The following is a 22,507-nucleotide window of genomic DNA, read 5'->3' on the forward strand; positions in this document are numbered from 1 at the left end:
ACCTTCTTTTAAATACAGGCTACTTTAGCCAATCAAAAGTCAATTCTTCTCAAAGTTATGATAGATGCCTTCAACTTAGTAGTTGTCTTAAGTATTTTAAGAAGCTGTTTTGATGAAATGATCAGGGTAGTTTCTAAAGGAGGAGACAAAAATCTAGGAGAATTTGGGGGTTTGCTGCTTGGAGAAGGGAGGGTTGCAAATCTCAAAATGTCTTCTGGTCATCTAATAACACTTGAAAATTTAATACATAAGGAAGTAACTAAAAATGAATAGGTTATGATGAACATAAATGAAGAGTTTAAATGCTGATCTGTATCTTAGAAGCTGGAGCAAATATTACTGATGTTAACTTTAGCCCTTACTTTGTTTGTCCAATCCGGTGCACCCTTCCTATGGCCTGAAGCTCATGGGCAGGGTTCAATATGGGCTCCACCAAGAGAACATGAGTTGCTTCGATGATAGTTAATCCATTAGAACCTGTGTGCAGGGGCAGCAGCAAAATATTGATTTGGGGATCATGTTTAAATGCTGAAAGGTTCTCCTAAAAAAGAAAGGTACGTTTAAATTTTAGCTGGATAGTTAAAATTAAGAGCAGTATATTATAGGTAGCTCATGTTAAAATGCCTAACGGTACCCAGGTCATTGTGAAATGTAGTGACTAAGAAAATTAAATGTAAAATTACCAATTTTAGAAAACATAAACTTATTGCTTGACTTTATGAAAAAAAGTGTCACATAACCTCTCTTGTTCTTTATGATATATAATGGAATCACAAGATACATGTATGTGATGTATGCAAATTAAACTATATGAGCTTAGAGGAAAAAAAGTGAGAGAAAGAATGCAAGAATGAGTGTGAGGTAAGAGCCATGAATCTACTAAATTTACTCTTGGTGTTTTTTTGTGTTTGTCACTTAGGTGTGCACCTGTCATTGTGCTGAGTGTGATGTAAGCATAGTTTAACCATACGCAGTTTGCCTAATGCAGTGACTTTAGAGCTTAATCCCAGGGGCAATGAGGCCTCTGTCCATTCAAAAGGTGCGTCATAGGCCATCTCTTCCTATATTAAAGAAACAGACCTCAAATCAGAAGATCTTTAAATATGGTTTGCTATGGGTATAACTGAATAGATGGAAAATAAATGCAATTTCTTTACTTTGCCTTTAAATGTTAATTTTATAATCAAGAACTCAAACCATGTTTTTGTGGTTTATACGACACAAGACAATAAATGCAAGTAAGCTAGTTAAGAGCAGTTTCAATTTGCAACTGAATCCACTCCAAAAAAACATAAGTCTTTTGACATACCTGAAATGTCTTAACACGACTGATCTGTGCAAATTCCATGTTGTTATCAGTGAGAGCTTTTGAAATAATGTCTAATACATCTTGCCACTAAGAACACATAAAATAATAGGAAAATAAGTATTTACAAACAGCTTTCATATAACAAAAATTTGAAAAGTGACTAAACCAAAATATCCTTTATACCTCAGAATTAAGTAAACAAAAACTTCAAGTATAATACCATTAATATATTTTGTTCTATACTGAAAGATTTTTTTGTATCAAATGCTGGTTAAAGATAGGGTAAAAAAAATGAGCGTCTTCAGTAAATGAATTATGATAAACATAAACAACAGAAAACAAATTACAGAGTGCTTAATGGATGTGGTTATCTTCCAAAAATGAAAACTAGAAGCTTTACTCAATACCTTTTATTCAATAGTTTATTTTAATTTTCTTTGCCTTAACCAAGTTCATCCATGAAGTGACTTTCAAGGTTAGAGATTCCAATTTAAAAATATTAATATAAGAAAATCCCTAGTAAGATTAATATAAAAACATGAAATGTAGCTATAGGAATTGCCTTGTGAAGCATCATCAAATTTCTCTAAAAATAATTCTATCCAATGGACACAGAAAAAAAATCTAACATGGAGAAATCTATCAGTAATTCTAAATCTCAATTATATTTTGGCAAACATTAACAATTATTTCTCAGATAAAAAGTGATTTGAAACAGAAAGCCACTCCGAGTTAACAATGAGGATGAAAATGTTGATTGTACCGTTGAGAAAACAAGTGCTTTAGCCCCTGGATCTCTCAGCTGGATTCTCATCAGAGTTCTGACCACAGCTTCCACTTTTGTAGAATGGCTGCCCTTTGAACACAAAGAAGAAAACACATTATTACCAAATAAAATCCAGTTAACAGTGGAATGGAAAACTAACATAAAACACTTATTATCAAAACTATATGATAGGAACGTATGTGTTCATCCTTTTTCATTTTGTATCTGCTGGAAATTTTCTTTAGCCTCAAACTGTACAAGATACGGACTTACGCCCTGAGAGAATCAAATATAAAAACGCACACCAGAAAGTCATACAGTGATATGACCCTAAGATAAGAGTTTTTAGTTAAGTGGCTGGGTTTTGTAGTTACAAAATTTTGTTACTTTAGATAAGCAGAATTTATATTAAAAACACTCTTCATTTCAGATATTATGGCATTGAAAATGTTCAGAATATAATGAATCAAAACTCCAAAGTAAGCAAATAGTAAAGAATCTAACCCACAAAGAATCCTTTCTTACAAGGGCACTACAATGACAGAGGTACAAATGACGTCCACTTGGACGGAAGCAGATTTATACAAAGCTAGATAAACATTGAAAGAGTGCTTTTTGTACTTTTCCATGACCATTTCCAGGATAAGAGTATGAAAATGAGAAAAAGTGAAGAAATAAGAAAATGAAGAAATAAGGCAAGTGCTTTTGTAGCCTTCATTGAGAAAGTCTTCCTCCTGGAATGCTTTGGGAGATGGTATGACAGGGAGATCAAGGGCATAAGATTTTGAGTGAGATAAATTGAAATTCATCTGCCAGTGCTGCAACTCCTTTAGTTATATAGATTCCAACTTTTCTAAGCCTTAGTTTTCTTATCTGTCAAGCAGGGATGATAATTACATCTATTTCCAAAGGTTGCTGTGATGGTTAAATGAGAAAATGAATACAAAGCGTTTGGCCCAATAGTTGGCAAACAGTAGATACCCAATAACTTACTATCTTTCAGAGACATTAAATATGAGCACAACAATGACAGAGATTATCCTACAAGGGGGGCAGGTCTAACCAAAAAGAAGTAAAAATATTCCCATACTACTCTTCTCCTCAAATCACACCCCCTTACTACTTTTACACAAAGAGACACTCAAAGGTAGAAATATAAACAAAACAAGGAAGAAGGCTTTACTAATTTTAAAGTTACCAACAAAGAATTATGGGAGAAATTTAAAAATTCTCGTATTAAAATCCTGGATCTACATTTATTTCTCTGGATATGCAGACTTTCAATTATACTTGCAAGGTTAAAAAGTATAAGGGACCTACTTCAATCTAAAACTTATCTTAAATAAGAGCAAAATTATTTCAAATAAGAGAAAACAGGAAATTAGCATAATGTGATCATTTAGTCATTTAGACAGAAATGTCCATGTTCCTTGCAAGGTCTCATTTTCAAAGATATCTTCAAGTGAAATACCAGGATAACTATGAATGCTTCTATCAATTAAGCTGCTTCTTACAAAAATTTCAAAAGAAAACAGAATAGTCTTTTATAAGCAACATTCCAAACCAGAGTGCTAACTCTATGAAGGAAAAGACTAGAATATTCTCTTTTATCAAAATTTGGCCAATTCAGTGGTAGCTCTCAGTGATCCCTTCCAAATGCTACAATTCTGAACCATTTGGTCCCAGTCCAGTTACTTCCTACTATGAAAGAAGAACAATAAGGAAGTCTGGAAATCCAAAGCTCTGCTTGGCAGAAAGCTACATGGGGAGTGAGATGGCCTTAATACCCTTTTCTTCCAGATGGACAGAAAGTGGCTATTGAGAATGAGAAAACTGAAGAAAGAAGAGGGTAGCTCATATATGTGTTCCTTGGTTTGAGCAAGCATGCCTTACACAATTTTTGAAAACAAAGCCAAAATGCATAATCCTTATGTTAGACCAATGTGTTAAAGCAGTTTCTCCCAAAGATTTCACATTTTAGACTACTTGAAGACATTTAAATTATCATAAATTATCATTACAAATGTTGCTTCAAGTTACAAGATGCTGTGTTGAAAATACACTGCCTTTGTGAGTCTATTTTAATAAAAATTCATAATATGTTGCTAAATGAAAAGTTAATGCCCTAGACAGTGAAGGATTACCAATCTAAAAAGCATTACTGATCTTTCTAAAAAGAAAGGCAGTACAATGTAGGAGAAAAACTGAATAGAAGTTAAATAAGGATCTGGTTTCTGTCCTATTTGCTACATACAGCACAGACACTTTTTGGATAACTTCTTTTTTGGCCGCCCACACGGCATGTGGGATCTTAGTTCCCTGACCAGGGATTCAACCCATCCAACCCGTGCCCCCTGCAGTGGAAGCACAGAGTCTTAACCACTGGACTGCCAGGAAAGTCCTTGGATAACTTATTAAAAATTACAAAAAAGCAATGTATGTTCATTGGACAACTAAGTTAATAGAAGTTTAGGATTAAAAAATTTAAGTCTATTATTTTATGCCTTACTCTCTCTAAACACCACTAAGAATTTGGCATTTATTCTGTTAGACCTTCTTGTGCATTTTAGAAGCCTCTATAAAAATGCACACACACCCCACAAATATTTTTAAATGTGTTTTATAACATGGCCTTTATATTTAACATTGTATCTTGGCAATCTTAACCACGTAGGACCTTTATATATACCTCACCTCAATGGCTGCACAATATTTAGGATACAACAATTTATTAAATATTTGTTTATTAATATATATTTAGGTTGATTTCATTCTTTTTTGTTCTTACAAACAATACTTCAGTGACTATGCTTATACTTATACCTTTGGGTACCTGTGCACATATTTTTGTTGGAAAGGCATATAATGTGGAACTGTTGGTCAAAAGTTAAAGAAAAACTGGTTTGTAGGACCTCTCATATACTGTACATGTTAAATTTATGTTGTAAATATTTTCCTAACTTTCTATATGTAGTTCACATTTAATTGTATAAAATGCAGTAATGTAAGCAAAAGTGCTATATTATATTAGCTTTAGTAACTCACAAATGCTTGATGAATGATATGTGGATTTAAAAACTAAGTATTCCTTTTTTTTTAAAATTAATTAATTTATTTATTCATTTATTTTTGGCTGCTTTGGGTCTTCATTGCTGCGCCCTGGCTTTCTATAGTTGCAGCGAGTGGGGGGCTACTCTTTGTTGCTCTGCAGCATGTGGGATCTTCCCGGACCAGGGCTCGAACCCGTGTCCCCTGCATTGGCAGGCAGATTCTCAACCACCGCGCCACCAGGGAAGCCCAAAACTAAGTATTCTTTGACTTTACTACTTTATTAGACTTTTCTATGTTTGTTTGACATTTAAATTTGTCTTTCATAAGGGAAAGATGAGAGATTTTATTTAGAGAAGAATAGCTTTTTCCTCAATTAATTGCCCTGCCATGATTCTATCTAGTATGATTTCATATGATATTATATCATATCTCAGAGTACAGTATATTCCTGTCATTTATCAGTTGATATTTGTTTGAAAACAAGGACCAAATGGCATTTACTTTTATATCACCTAGAGCCTAGCATGGTCCTTTGTAAATAGTATACACTCAACCAGTTTACTCAATGTAAAAATTTTTAATATGTATGTTTAGGCTTCTCAATCCCAAACACACCTGAGTAAAACAATGAATAAACAAAATAAAAATAAAAGCGGGTTAGAATACAATTAAAAACTCTCAACATATTTTTTTGGTCATTCAGAATGATTAACAACAGGCAAATCAAATCTTGCAATTAATCTCTTTTATAATTGAGATTATAAAATTATAAAAGCTAGAGAGACTCAGACAAGAGCAGTCTTGAAAGATGAGCAGATTTAATCTAACACAAAGCAGACCTGAGGTGGTTTTTGGATTAGTACTGTGTAATGAAATCACTGGAACTGGTCTAAAAAGAAGGTACCAGTTGGAGGGTGGTGCCATCTCATTCTGGTCTATCAACACTCATTTTTTTCCCTACCTACCAGCAGTGATAGGAGAGGTTAATAAAATCAGCAAACCCTGTGGACTTTTATTTCCAATCTTTAGAATCAGAGATACCTACCACATTAGGCCTCTATTCTTAACTTTTTTCTCTCTTCTGCTTGTGTTTTTACACTTCCAAGTGAAAAGCAAAAGTCCCCAAATAATACTGAAAAGACCATGGTTGGTCTAAGAGCAGAGTAATAAAAGGGATCAAAGGGATCAAACCCTCTAGCATTTCAGGTGAGTTCATGTTGGATTATTCAAATCATTCAACAAAAACTTTCTGCGCACATAAATGACAAGAACTACACTAGGCACTGAATATACAATGATGAAAAGATACTCCCTTATTCTCAAATACACATAGTCTAATGCATGTTACAGAATATGGAGAAAAGCAAAGGATAGTTTTATACTGCTGGGCTGGCCTGGAAGCGACTTAAGTGAATGCTTTATTATACCATCTTAATAAGCATTATGCACATTCTACTGTTCCTTTTAATGTTTCTTTCTATCTCAAATACATAAATGAAATTTGGCTCAGATCTGTCAGTTTCTGAGACGACTACTCAATGTGGTCACTGCTACAGAAAAGAAATATTCACTTTGTTAAAAAGATTAAAACAGGAAGGAGATGGGTTATATCTATATAGGAGAGGATCACAGAAAAAGCAAAAGAGATATGGATGAGGAAAACAGAGATATCAATCCATCCCTGTGCAAGGTGTTAACAGAGTATGAATATTCTCAAGACAGGTACACTGGCAGCCTTAATCCAACCCAGTTTATGTTTTAGCTCTATCAGCAAACACACAGGTGCAAAGTTAGGCTGGAATTAGGGAGGGGGGGGTGCATGGAAGAGAAATCCCCCAAAACTGCTAGATCATTTCATAATATATTAGGCTGGCAGAGTTGGATTTAATTATAAGCAGCTCTGCCCTCTTCTGAAGTTCCTGTCCCTTTCCTCATTTCTATCCTTTCTCGGTAGTCTCTTCAGTTTTTCCACATGTATATCTACCAACCCTACTCTATGATTAATGCTTGGTTTTTCTTCATGTTTCTGAAACATCAAAGACCAAGGCCCAGCTTTGGAATGAAGACCCATCATCTGTCCTCTGCCCGCCCCTGACTGTATCTTTGTGGCTGTTCTCTCTGAGGCACTAGCTCTCTCTAAGGCCAACTAGGGAACTATGAAAGGAGACATATAATGTGCTACCACTCAGATCAAGTTAGTGCCTCTCCTGGTCTTCCTCTCATGAGGTAAGCAGCCAAGAGCATTATAACACTTAACACTGAAGGAAAAGGATGGAATTTTCCTTCTTTACAACAAAAGAATCTTACAAAATGTTCTTTATGAAGATCTTTGCTCCCTTGCTTGTAATTTAATGAACAAAACCAAACTAGATCTCAAAGCTACACATATAGGTCTTTCCCTTTCTGGAAAATTAAGCACAAAGTTAAAAGCTCCAGACCACTCAGGCAGTCAAGGCAATGAAAAATCAGTAGAGATCCATTAGCAATAAAGGCCAACAAAGAATTTCTCATGAAATCTGGCCTAGAGGTTGTCTAATAGCATAGCTAGAAATCAGAAATGTCTCGTAGCCTCTTATCTGCACTAAATAGGTGCAACTGACTTATTTTTATCATAGAGTTAAACTTGATTGGAATAAGCAGCTACACATTTCCAGGCTCTTGCTAAAATCTGAGAACCTCAACTTTGAGTTAAAAGCTGTTAAATGTGTTAAAAGGATGGAAAATTCAGTTTTGTTTCTATTTCTATTTTCTATTTCTATTTTGTTTCTATTTCTACTCAGGAGATGAAGAATTCTAATGAAGCAATCAAGTAGTATTTGATTTAGACTTTGATCAACCCCTCTCCTCCAAAATAGGTCTAAATATTTTACCAATGCATCTTAGAGTGAGGTACTGCTTTTTTCTCTGAAGTCTTGTTATTGGGGAAAGAGGAGGGAACAACAGGAAAAATCCATGAGTATAGCATAGAAGACATACTGTAGCTGGCTTCACCCTATTCCCTTCACATCTATTTTCTATCTGTTGAGACTCCTTATTTAGGGAAGGAAGGAAAGGAAGGAGAACAGTTATGGCACCTCCCAACTGTAGCAGCAAAGCACTACTTCCACTTGATGTATATAAATAAAAGAAAAATAGTGCTCTCTATGACTGGAAAGTTATTGTTGAAAACTGGGAACTCTGAAGCAGGGCTTGGCAATCCATGACTCTGAACCAACGGTTCGTTACCCGTTATATCGCTTCTTCACCAGTCTAGTCCTTCTTCCTTTGGCCCCTTTTATTTTCTCTGTTTGTCTAATCTGCCCACATTGCTCTCCCACTCCTTTTTCTTTGTAATATATATGGATTCTCATGGTCATGCTCAGCTCCAATGGCAGAATTAAGGGCTAAAGTGGCCACTGTGTTCTGAAGAACATCAGAAAAAAGTCAACACAATGGAGACGATGAATGTACTGAGTCTTATTTTTCATCAAACATCAGAGAGAATATTCATGTTTATAGGTTACTTTATGTCAACAGGCAGACTAAATCTTTAGGGATTTTATAGATACTATATATTTATATATTATCTTTAATGTATCTTTATAATATATTAATATATGATATATTAGTATATATGTTTATATATTATATATATTCCATACATATTCCATACATACACACTAATATAAAACATGTCAAATAATGTCTTACAGTATGGGGGTTGCCAGTCACTTATGACTCTAAAGTGAAGGCAGAATGAAGTCATTTTCAGAAGTGTAAAAACTCTGATTTTCCGTTCACATGCTTATCATGTTAAAATTTCTTGATGCAGTAGATCACAGCGAAAAAAGAACTGTAGAATGAGGATTACATGAATAATGGTGCCAGATAAGGCTGACACAGAAATGAAGGAAGCTAGCTAAAAAAATGAGAACTTCTACTACACTGGGGTACTCAGAAGATTCTTCCTTGAAAAGCGAAGTTTAAATGAGAGGATTAGGATTACATTCCTTTCTGCATGACTTCAATCACTCTGCTTGGTTCTCTAATGAAAAGTATTTATATTATAATATTGTACACACCATTTACTGATTTTTTTTTAGATATGGAAGTCACATCTACAATTAGATAACAAAACATGACAGTATAAACATTATAATATAAAAATGATACTATAACAAAAATTAGAATGTGGAAGGGAAAAGAAAGAATGAAGGAAGAAGAGATGCACGAATTTCCTCCTATTTTGACGTGAGGACTATTAGCAGATACTGTCTACAGCTAGTACTTCAAGAAACAAAATTTATGTATATTACTGAAAGTCATAACTAAAAATAGAAACTGGCAATAGAAATAGGCAAAGAAGGAAGAATGGAGAACATTACTTTTCACTGTATGCCGTTTGTTTTATTCTGAATTTATGTTTATGCTTTTGTGCAAATTACTTCTACTAAAAAATAATATTACACTTTTTGTTTACCCTGATTTCTTACAGATGAATAAGGGTTTTAGGGGAATGGGTGGGAGGCTTGTAATTCTGGGACCTTTTAAGCTTACTACATTAGTGATACAATTGGGACTGTGTTTATCACAAGTGAACTGGTGTTCTGAATTATGCCATTACCCTAGTGCTGCATGCTATTGTACCTGCAGTACCTCTCACTGCTCTAGGGTCAAATGGATGCCTAACCTGTGCTAGCTGCCCTGGATAAGAAGTTTCAGCCTTGTCAGAAATGGGACAATCACATCTGAAACACAGCAGGGATAACATTTAAATCTTCCAGTTATTACTTGTATTGGTTTTTTGCAATCTTTTAAACCTACTACAAGAATCAAAGATCCTGAGATTAGAGATTTTTTTGAAGATTCATTTAACTGAAGAACATCACTTTAAAAAAGACAAATTTACACAATTTAGCTCCGCTTCCCCCCCCCCCAAAAGAACTATGATCTCTAATCAGTTGTATGATAGATCATAGATTTTTCTTTAGGTTTCCTTGCTGATATGTAACTTGATCTGTTTCCTATTGTTCAGTATAGAAGAAGTCATTTCCTGTCTTAGTACTTTCTGACTTTCATTACTTTTATTCTGGACTTTTCCTTTTGAAGCAGAGCTAACTCTTTCAATTTGCCTGTGCTGTCCATAGTAGTTCCTGCTGAGTAAGATCAGTTAGCATTGTTTTATTTCTGTCTGCACCTGTTCACCATGCTAAAAATCCATGTTGATAGTGACAGATACAATTTAGTGCAGTTACACAGCTTGTATGATTGATCTCACAAAGTAGGAATACTTTTCAAGCACATGCCTGGGTTGGGTTCTTCACATGTTACTTGAATAAAGTTCAATGGAAACTCCATCCAGGCAGCCTATGTGGGAAGTTTTACAAGTGCACTTAGCCACAAAAATATTATCCTGTTGTTTAAAATACTTTGAATGATTATTTCCAAGAGATAAAGTTAGCAACTGCAAAGAAGTTAAAAATTTTACCTGGAGCCAAAGGTTTTTGGGGATATTATATGTAAATGCTAATCAGTGGTTTACTTGTCCATCCATCCATCCAGCCAACCATCCATCCATCCATCCACTGAGTACCTCTTACATGCCAGGCATTGTTCTAGATACTAGGGATACAGTAGCGAATGAAACAAGTCCTCACCTCATGAATAATGTCTTTTCCACATTTTAATGGAGTTTATACTCCACACAGTAAAAGTGTTCATAAAAATAACTTATAGTTTATATCTTAGAAGTCTTTACTGTATGTTCAATTTATTGCAAGCTATTGCTAACTTCAACATGAGACTCACTAACAGTTCAAGAGCTAACTTGGCTGGTGAATAGAAATGGTTTTTTGCAATTATATTTATTCATGACATTTTCTAACAAAAACACTTAACTGTGTTATAAATTTACCAGTTAATATTCATGTATTAATATTACACTATACATTAATATTATATTATACATAATATTAATTTACCAGTTAGTATTATAATATCACATATCTCATATGAAAATATTTAGATAAGCATATTTACCAAATTATTTTATGTCAATTTTAAACTCAGTCATAATTTTATAGTTTTATTCCACCCAGATATTTTAATTGTATTTAGAAAGTACAAGACAGACTTCACAAGTCACCTTTGAATCAACTGAACAAAAAGTCAAAAAGAAAAAAAAAAAAAGAAAAAGAGAAAAACAGAAAGGAAACAACAGGATTCTACACATAGTAGAATATGACCCATGGTATTACTAGGTTTCTCTGAGAGTTTTAATGTAGAAATACAGTATTTTTTTCCTCTACAAAAAGGCTGTATAAAACACCTCTACTAGCAATAGATTTGCTTGTTAAAAATGTAGTTTCCTGGACCAGATCCGAGATCTAACGAGTTAAAATTTATGGGAATGGAGCCTGAAAAAATTCTTTATTTTAAAAAGCAGACCACTTGATTATTAGACACTCAAAAGTGTGAGAAGATGAAGCACTGTGGTGTGTGTGGGACAGGTGGGAAGGCTTTGCTATGGCTATATCCATGTATTTTCTCCTGGATAGAAACTTATGACATAAGAATCGTGTCCATTATGGGGTCACGGTTTCCGCTGACAAAAATGCTTTGTATGAAACCTAGCCAAACTGAGGACCCGGGGAACAGGCCACGTGGGGCATATGTTCTGCCAGGAGGCCTACTTCACCCTCTAAAATGCCTGGCAGCTGTCAGAACTTGCAGGGGGAATTTTGTTTACTTTGTGAAATGCCCAGTAGGTTCCAAGGGTCATTCAGGAATACTGTCACACTGCTGTTAGGGTAGATAGAGTCTTTAACTTAAATGCATCCACTAACTCAATAATGAATACTTTACTCATTTTACTTATATGGTCAGTCAATAGGATTCCTTACATTGTGAAGTACCAGTAGAAAAAAATGTCTTATATTATTTAATTCTATTTTTATGTTCTCCAAATATCTTTTGTCAGAGATCAGCTATATGATTAAGCACCATGTATGATATTACACTGTTTGCTATGTCCGAGAGCCTTGACATGAATGCTTAGAGTAAAATAAACATTTCAGATAAAAACTTTAATGAAATGAAAAATTAATTCTCAGGAGTGTTTAATAAAAATCAGGGATTGGATAACCAACAATAAAAAAGAACCCCTAAGTTTAGGAATAGTATGAACTAATATTTATAAAATTTCAAAATAATGCCTTCATTATTCATATAGAGTCATCTTTATATCCCTCAACTCCAAGACAGATGACGTGACCATTTAGTGGGGTAGTTTCAGATGGTCAGAGTACAGTGAGAGTCTGAGAAAACGATAAGCACATGCTTTAAGGAGAAGGTGGCAGAAATGTGACAGGCAGCAGAAGGCAGAAGCGGCAGACAGAAATCGTGACAGAAAATGAAAGTTAATGTAGCAAGAAGCAATGTGAGAAGGTGGAAAAGTGATAAAACTTGCTTGCATAGTAAGTACAACATTCAGTCATGTATTTAATGAAAAGGAAATGTAAATATTTATGCATCAAAAAGAGAAATTAACTTTAGTGAATTCTGTATTCTTTTAATTTTTTTACAAGATCCTTCAATTAATTCATGTGTTTATCAATACCCATGAAAGACAGGAAGAAGTCAGAACATAATAAACAGTATTTGTACAGATATCCCTGTTCCAACAGGACAGCAAATGTAACTGTCCTGATCTCTCTCCTGGGTGTCTAGGAAAGCTGCCATAAAATGAACAGGTGTTTGGGTTTGATGGGCTCAATGACTCAGTTTCACAGAGGCTGTGCTGTTTACTGGTAGCCAGAGCAATCACTTCTTAAACCTTACTGCATGAAGCCTGACACAGCAGTTCTTTCTTATGCTCGTTCCCCATACTGTGATGAAAGCCTTCACCTAAGGGTCAGCAGCCCTGCTTAGGCCGTGAATGCTATCTGTGGCCCTTGGGATGCTTGAGGCCAGATGAAAAGATAAAAGGGAAGAAGAAAAGGCTAAAAAAAGACTTTTTATGGGAAGGAAAAGGAGAAAGAAACTATAAGAGTAGGAGGAAAAGGGGAGGGGGGACTGAAAAGGAAAGCAGTTCTTTGTGTGGTGAATAGGTTAAAGTATACTAACTCTGGACATTATATACCATCCACCTGGACCACCTATTCAACATTCAGATCTCATTGGTTCAGCTTCTACCACCTTTTCTCCTCCACCTCACTTGAGTCACCCACTTCTACAGTCACATCTGGAGTACCGAAAACCTGTCCCTCTGGAAAGAACTAATACAAATATCATATGATATCGCTTATATGTGGAATCTAAAAAATGGTACAAATGAACTTATTTACAAAACAGAATCACGAATGTAGCACACAAACTTATGGTTACCGGGGGTGGGAAGGGAGGGGAGGGATAAATTGGGAGATTGGGACTGACATATACACACTACTATATATAAAATAGATAAGTAATAAGGACCTAATCTATAGCACAGGGAACTCTACTCAATTCTCTGTAATGACCCATATGGGAAAAGAATCTAAAAAAAAAAAAAAGTGGATATATGTATATGTATACCTGATTAACTGTGCTGTACTCCTGAAACCAACAAAACATCGTAAATCAACTATACTTCAATAATAATAATAATTAAAGATCTCCTATTCTCTGATAAGGACCCCTACCCTTATAGCTTGGTTGTGCAACAGCCCACCCTACACTTGTTAGTTATTCGATTTCAATGAGATCTCTACTTTCTCTCTACATATCAACACTCTCCCTGTCTTTTCAAGAATCTTGTATTACGCATTATCCCTTTTCTCTCCTATATCTTCAATCTACTCTTCTTTATTGAAGATTAAACATGCTCAAGAATCTTTTATATTAAACAGAATAAAACAAAAAAACACAAAGCCTTTCTGCACTTCATATCCCCTTCTGGTTACAACACTCACTTTTCTACTTCACAGCTAAATTTATGAAGTAGTTGGGCATTTTTCTCTCTTGACCTATTCATTTCCTGTTCACTTCTCATTGCCTCCCGATCTGCTTTTTGCTAATACATTTCCACTGAAAGGGCTCCTTTCCAATGACCTTCAGTAGCCAAATTAGTCCATCTTGTAGCTGAGCCACCTTCAGCATCAAGGGAAACAGGTGATAACCGCCTCCTCCTTGAAGCCGAGTTTCCATTGCCTCTGTTGGCAGCATGTTCTCCAGGACTGCCTATGCCTCTAGTTGCTCTTTCTTGGTCTCCTTTTTCAGCTCCTCTCCCTTTATTCCATTTTTTTAAAAAGCTATGGAGTGCTGCAGGACCTGATCTGAAGCTAAATTTTATGTTTCTTTCCTTAGGCCAGCTCATACACTTTCATGGCTTCAAAGATCACTTATGCCAATGTCTCTGAATTTTCTCTCTCCAGCTCCATATATTAACACTTTGCTGGAAAGTTCTATATGGATGTCTTCGGCACTTCAAATATCGTATATCTAAATGTACCCTTCTTCCAAGTACCTTATATAGTTAACTGTACTTTTAGTCACTTGATTTTTCACATCAGAAACCAGAGGTCACCTACGAAATCTCCCTCTTCATCATCAACCCCTCCGATACTGTATCTCATTCATCAACTCTACTCCAAACATCTCCTGAATATATGTACTTCTTTGCATCTCCACTGCCACCAACCTAATCAAAGCCACCATCACTATTGTTGTGGCCTCCTAAATTGGTCTCTCCAAATTTTTTTCTACTCTAGTCTTTTCTATTCCTGCTAATCTAATTTCCATACTGTAGCAAGAGGAATCTTTTAAAAATCCAAGTCTGATCATGATACTCCTCTGCTTATAACATATAACATGTTAATAGCTTTCTTTACATGAAAAGAAAATTCTCAGATGCTCAGATGGCTCTTCAGTATCTGGCCCCTCTTTGGATTCGACTCATTTCATTCCATTCTCCTTTGTGTTTTCTACACCGCAGCTACTCAGTTCCATTTGAGTTTCTTCTTGTCTCAGACCTATTCACATACTGGGATTTTTGGTTGTTTGTTTTTTCTGTCTTGCAGCCTCCTCCCAACAAGATCACTTTTACCCTCTCTCAGGCTGGCTGATCCATTCATCCTTTAGACATCTACTTAACTGCCATTCCCTCAGAGAAGCCAGGTTTGATTTTCTTTTGTAGTGCTTATCACGTCAATTATTTGCTTAATGTCTGTGCTTTCTGCCTCAACTCAAACTCCTTCCCCTGACTGCCAAAATGTAAAATCCATGAGGGCAGCAATCATACCTGTTTTATTCATGAGTGTGTGTTGCATCTGTGAAGCCCAGCACACTGCCTGGCATACAGTATGTGTCCAGTAAACATGTACGGGAAGAATGAATGAATGAAAGTTCATCCCAACTTTGGGATTCTGTTTACCTCAACACACTTGAGAGCACTGTGACTGATATTTTCAGGTTTTACTCAAATGACAGTGGGAATAAATAGCAATTAGATATTCCTTAATGGAACTCCAGTGTTCTCGGGAGAGGGCATCCTAACAACTGCCTAACTCCTGGCAGCTTCAACTTGTGGTTAATTCTACTCACAAAATACAACCCTGAAAAATAAGTGAGCAGAGAGCATCAGGGACCCAGAAGGAGAAGAAATGAATGAAAAATATTCTACTACCTCTTGCTTATGAGCCAGCTGCCCCATTCTCCCAACCACTCCTTCTGGCCTATATTCCCTACTATACTCATACATTGAGTTGTCCATTGTCTAAGTTTGGTTAGAGAGAGAGAAAAAAAAGCATGCTTAAGTAAAACAAAGAACAAAATAGTAAAGGCTTCTCATTAAATAAATACCCCTTAGGCAGAAAGTCCAGTTACAGATCCTATTTGGATTTTAAATTATAGTCTTATTTCTTAAAGTTCTGAAGGAAGCATGGGAAAAAAATAAGGAAAACAAAGCGAAGCTTTGGCTATACTCTGAAATACCAACCCACGCCGTCTAAAAGTGCACTACCTCCTCCTTGTGACAGTCTTCACTAACTTCAATAATCAATTTATTTTATCCTTCAATTTGGTGGGGCACATCTTTTTTTCCTGATACCCGGGGCTGAATGGAAGAATGAAGAAAAAGAAACCTTGAATTTAACCAGAGCTCTATCAATTTGTAATGGACAGAAACACTGCAAAAATAGTAAGGGACTGGAATTCTAACATGTCACTTTTTTTGCCATGATGGGCATAACTATTACTAACTAACTATGCCTGAAAAAGCTTTCTTGTGTTCCTCCCACGAGGAACAAGTAGACGGTAAAGCTGAGGATTTCAGGCAGTGTATCTACAGACAGACAACAGTGGTTGCTCCATAGTCACTGGGCCAGGCTTGTTCTGATTTTGATGCTCTCACGGCCAGATACTGATTCCTATTATCTTGCTCTGACTATGCGTCTACATGTTCTTAACTGACTTTACCTTCACAGGGATATCCTCTTCCTGGCTGGCTTTCTCTGAGGTGAAGACATACGAGATTTCTTTATGAGATGTGGTCTGGCGGCAGATGGCACACTTAATGGAGCTCCTGTGAGACCCCACGCTGTACTGTTCGATAATAATTGAAATGCATTCATTACAGAAACAGTGCCCACAGGTCAGTACTGCCCACTAAAAAAGAAAACACATAGAATATGCCTCAGTGAGATGCTATCAAAGATGCCTTCCAATCTATATACATATTAAAAGGAGAAGAGAGTCATAATTTCATTTCCTAACTATTTCATAATATAAATATCCTTTAAGTCATAAAAACTAAGTTATACTTTTAAACTAACTATTTTTTAGTCCAACTAGACTAAGCTTTCATAGTCTTTAGTTGTGTTCACCCTAATAGGAGGATAATAGTCAGTCATCATTATTTTGTAAGATGCTCATGTTCTCATTTCAGCATTTAGGAAAAATGCAAATTACTCTTTAGCACTCTCACAGAATAGACTGACTACAACATTAATTTGGACATAATGTCATATTCAGTATATTCTACACAACTTAGTAATAAGCAGATTTACATTTTCACATGTTAAAGCATTTATTATATAGAAAATGAGATGGAAATGTTAAAGATAATAAAATTTCTGAGACAATCTAGTTGCGTGAATCTCATCAAAACTAAAAGCAAAGAAGAAACTACTTACACCATGATCCTTTCCATTTTTATAGTAATTTTTATCAAAATGTTTTTATCACTGATTTTTAACAGAAATTGCCAGTATCTGTAACTACTATTCTTCTCCTCCACTACCAATCTGTCCTTTTAAGATTTATTATCAATAAAATATCCTTTAAAATCTTATCTTCTCTATGAATCGTGGAAACTAAAAGATATGTTCTTTCTGATTATTGCTGGTCAGAATACAGAACTCATATATTTAGGCTTCTACTCTCAGCTCCATAGAAAAAAGTGCCAAGGACACTTTTACTCATTTAATAGTAATAGACTTATCTTTCAAAATTTGAAAAGCAGTGAATATACCGATATTACATATATTTATTTATCATACAAAGTAGGAACTTACAGTATCATAAATCACATTTCATAAAGTAAAAATAAGAATCTCTTTGAGGAAAACTAATACAGTTCCATTAAGTTTATAGACATTTGTATACTAATATTCACAAAGAAATATACTTAATTGATATAATAGTCTTCTAAAAATCACATATGAATTCCCTCAGGACTGCTGTTATTTGCCTTTAAATCCTGGTACTATTAGACAGTAATAATGTTAATTAAGAACTACGTTACTATACCTTTGTCATAACTTAAGTAAATCTGTGTATGCCGTATTATATTTCTGTACAAGTACCAAATAACCATGGTAAACTGACAGACTCAAGTGACTGGAAATAATACTTAAAATTATTCACCTTTAATGAAAAAGATGGGGCTATTCTAGAAATATGTTTTCACCTATCACTTAAGGGAAAACATTGCTCAAACATATTTGGCACTAAGCCTGTTAACCTTTGGCCCTACCTTTCAGACAGAGGTACTATTTGCCTTGCATGCAAAGTTTGAGGGTGGGGCGAGTTGTATGTAAAAGCCTTTGAAGACTGTAAAGTATTTTACAAATGCATGTAATATTTATTATAATTTCACCTGTTTTCCCAGTTGCCGAGCACAGATTGGACAAGGTTCTGGATTAATACCTCCTGATGTTTTGTCCTGAGACTATCCAAAAAAGAATTAAAACATATATTAGTTATATTTTAAAAGCTGTTACATGTTTTACAACTCATTTATAAAAGTAAATGTTGGCAATTAAAATAATCTAATAATTGAGATGACCTAATAATTCATATATTAATACTATCATTCCTGGGATTTACAAATTTTAAGGTGTGAAGAAAAAAATGGACTCAATTTTCAACAGTTTGTTAAAGTTATATTACTGTATTTGTGATTATGATAGAAGGCAAAATAAAAAGCAAAATATGATATAATTTACCTAAATTCTCAAATTTTACTTTCATGTTAGATATATTTTTTTAATAAAGAAATAGAATATTCTGCATGTCCACTTGGCATGGGATCAAAGACATTGGGAAGAGGCAGCATTTATTCACATAACCCTTATTAATACTGATTTCTTCTCCGTATCCTTTTTCTAATCTCACCAAGGCAAAGCAAATAATTAGAAACCAGAAATATTACTGATTTGAGACCTAACTATGCCTGGAAATTATGTTGAAGTATAATAGCTTTTCAAAGTCTCTTTAAAAACTGAAAGATTTCCAAAAAAGTCATCAAATGAACAGGTTTTAAAACTGAGGAAAACAAAGGAAAGTAAATTAGACTCATAGATTACTAAATTGTTCTTGATTATCCTTTGACTCTTATAAGCAGAAAAAAAAAAGCTAAACTGTGCATGGATTCAGAAGTTCTAATGGTTAAAACAATTCCATTAACTACAATGTAAGTACGCAGCATTTAAAAAAAGTTGGACTGAATTATTCTTTTCCTCTGTTAATTATTGATTTGTTTCAGGTAACATAGCAAACCACCTAAAACCTTAGTGGCTAAAAAAACATGAATTTCTCCTGATGCTACAGGTCACCTGGGTTACTTTGGGATGCACTGATTTGGCTTGGGCTGGATGGTCCAGGACGGCCCACACTCATATCTAGCAGTTGGTAGGCTAGCTGGTCTGGGGAGAGGGCTAAGCTGAGGTTTTTGCTCCTCAAGAAAGGTAACCTGGGCTTCTTCACATAGTCTCAGAGTTCCAAAACATGACACAATTGGGAGAATTCCAAAGTGCGTGGACTTTTCAAATCTCTGTGACACAAGGCCAAAAACAAGTCATCTGCCTAAGCCTAGAGTCAGTGTAGGAGGGCATTAACCAAGAGCAAGCACGCAAGAGAAGGTATTACTATAGCATTTTGTAAACAATCTACCAGAATTTACAATACCTCTTCTTTTCTAATTTACTTAATGTAAGAATTAGCATGTTTTCCATAAAGGGCATGATTGTAAATATTTTAGGCTTTGTGGGCCATACAATCTCTGCTGCAACTCCTCAACTCCGCTATTATAGCACAAAAGCAGCTGTAGACAATACTTAACGAATGAGTATAGCTGTATTCCAATAAAACTTTATTTACAAAAACAGGTGATGGGCTGGATTTGTCCTATGCTTAGTAGTTTGCAGATTGCTTATTTTCTTTCATTTATAGAGTAAATATTATTTTCTTATATTTTTTGCCAAATGGGTTTTCCTACATAGATTATATCCTTGGAATTTTAATTTTTAAAAAAATAATTCAACATATAGAGGAGATCAACTTATGTTCCATAACTAAAAGAATCATCAACTATCTCTTAATTTTGACTCTCACATTTAAAGTACAGAAATCTTGTATTTTAAAAACTCATGTCCAGAAATATCAAGAATTTTTTTCCGAATGTTATTTTTCTATAGCTAGCATTTTGAGAGATTGACTTGAAGTTCTTCTCTTTTTTCCCCTGCCAAAATAGTAGTCATCATTATAATAATAGTAATAATATAATAATATTAAGAGTGAATACCTAGAAAGTGCTTAATAAACCAGTAAACACTTTAGCACTTACATATATTAATTCATTTGATCCTCAAGAGAGCCCTACAAGATAGTGTTACTTTTCTCATTTTACAGATTGGACAAAGAGAAGTAAATAACTTGAATAAAGTCCTATATCTAGAAAATAGTGGCATCATGATTCAAATTTGCACTATCTAGGTCCAAAAGTCTACCTTCTTAACTACTATGCTATTTTACCTATAAAGAATGTCCAACTTTTTCATTTTGTCATTGCTGAGATTTAATCATTCACTTAAATGTATTTTGTACTAGTTTTCAGGACCAATTGTAGTCTACTGCTTTCCTTCATTTGCCCTATCCAAAAATCTACTATTATATGTTGTTCTGATAAGTTACTCTGCCACTCCCATTTATTCTTGCCAGAAAATGGAATTATATTCATCAATGTCTAATACAGTACTTTGCTTACTACCACGAAAATATGTTGAGAATTACATTAAATAATTCGTTACCACGTCCTCTTATTTAGCAGCTTTCCAAACACACTACACAGTTTAAAAAACAAATTTTAAAAATCTGTATATGTGTTATTGGATGCATGCGTTTATCTTTGCTGAGTGGTATGTTGTAATACTTTCACTATTCAAGGCTTCCAACTACAGTCTGTTTACATTGTGCTATACTATATACTGCATACCCTTTACATTATCTTTATAACATATTTTCTATAGATATCATCTTCTTTTGTGATCTGTGTAGCTATTGCAGACATAGCTAGTGTTCTGACTCACATAACTAACACAAACAAATAAAAGAATGATTAAAAAAACACCTATACCATTAATTAGGGGACTAACAGATTAAACGAAAGGAGTCAATAAAGTGGTTTATTGATAATACAGTACGGGAAAAAGTAGCATCTTTTAAAAACAATACCTTCTCCAAGTTAGTTAGGTAAAGAAGCTGCCCAAGTTTTTTCTGAAGCTGTGATGTAGCAACAGCTTTATCATTTAGTAGTTTTATACGATTTTGTTCCACCTAAAAACAAAACAAAACAACTTCTTTATTCTAAGATGGTAACATTATATTAAACATGCACAATTCTTCTATTTTAATTCTTTCTTAAAAAGTGTCCTATTTTATGAAAACATATTTACATGTGAAAACTCAAATTTGCAAAAGAGATACTAGATAATATTAACATATTTCAAAAAATATATATATTTTACTGTATAGAAGACAAAATTCTTTTAAATAAAAAGCTTCCCTATATACCTGAAGTAGGTTAAAAATCAACCAAAGGCTATTTGTGTATGATTTTTCAGTAATACATTTATGGGATAAAGAAAAATAAAATGGTATGTTACTTTGGCCATACAAATGAAGTGATTTTAAGAAATCCAGGGAAGAATCTCTCTGCTCCTCCTTTCTGTGCCTCCCGCCCCCCGCCAGTAGAATATGGTAACAGAAAAAAAAAAAAGAGGAATTTGTTTTCACTTAAAACTTATTGAGAATTCTATTTTAAAAATGAAGTGAAATAGTATATAATGAATATTTCTAAGTTTTTCTAAGTTACAGTCTTCAAGCTTTATAGGAAAAAAAAGATTTAAAAGATTAAAGGAATAAAAACAAATTCTAAAGAAAATAATATTTTTAATATGAAGAAAAAAGGTTGGTGGAGTTATTTTTTTAATTCTGAGATACAAAGAGGAATTTAACAGACGATAAGTTGTCAATATCTGCTCATCGTTAGCAAAGGAAAACAGTGCAAAATCAGTTCTTGGTTGTTCTTATGGAAGATTGTTTTAGTTCTGAAAAAGCTGAAGTAATAGGACATACGTCTAAAAACTGACCAAGAATATCTTTAGGTTTTGGCACGCAAAAGGTGCTCAAGAATAGATGAATATGCAACATGGAGAGAAACAAACAAACGTGCAAATGCACCCAAACAGTGAATGCTAAGCATGTATTAGACATGAAATTGCTCATCTCTGACCTACTACAAAAACAAACAACTTCATATGGCTCAAATGAAGAGCAGATATGAAACACTTACTTATTGAAGACATCACTGCCCTGACTCTATCCCTTCTATGGATCTTGGATTTTTGTGACATCTATTTTCTGTGTTCTTTTCTGTGATTCATTTGCAAATTACCTCATGTGGTTCAATGATATGAGGAACTGGTGGACTGGGCTTTGGCTCCCTAGGATCACGTACTCTTAGTCGTTCTGTAGCCATTGCAAGCTCATCAACAGCAGACACACGATTCCTCAGAGCCATCCAATATTCATGAAGCAACTGAAGGAACAGAAAAGACAGACAGTGGTAAAGCACATAATTAAAA

The 22,507-nt window shown here is 34.6% G+C and overlaps 1 protein-coding gene across 4 annotated transcripts in view; it reads right to left on the bottom strand.

Moving 5' to 3' along the window:
• Positions 1-22,507, bottom strand: part of SHPRH (SNF2 histone linker PHD RING helicase) — an 82,233-nt gene that overhangs the window by 5,469 nt on the left and 54,257 nt on the right. For 3 of the 4 annotated variants that reach the window (XM_029223742.1, XM_029223744.1, XM_029223745.1), the window contains 7 exons: positions 22,318-22,461; positions 21,096-21,197; positions 18,241-18,312; positions 16,560-16,748; positions 2,073-2,165; positions 1,310-1,396; positions 363-541 (listed from right to left, as the gene is read on the bottom strand). In XM_029223742.1, the coding sequence (XP_029079575.1) occupies positions 363-541; positions 1,310-1,396; positions 2,073-2,165; positions 16,560-16,748; positions 18,241-18,312; positions 21,096-21,197; positions 22,318-22,461 (866 nt within the window). The remainder of the gene's footprint in view (positions 1-362; positions 542-1,309; positions 1,397-2,072; positions 2,166-16,559; positions 16,749-18,240; positions 18,313-21,095; positions 21,198-22,317; positions 22,462-22,507) is intronic. The other variant, XR_003793695.1, reaches the window with a different exon arrangement.

The sequence above is a fragment of the Monodon monoceros genome, unplaced genomic scaffold (genome assembly GCF_005190385.1).
Source record: "Monodon monoceros isolate NGI ecotype Baffin Bay Population unplaced genomic scaffold, NGI_Narwhal_1 Super_Scaffold_15, whole genome shotgun sequence".
Taxonomy (NCBI): Eukaryota; Metazoa; Chordata; class Mammalia; order Artiodactyla; family Monodontidae; genus Monodon; species Monodon monoceros.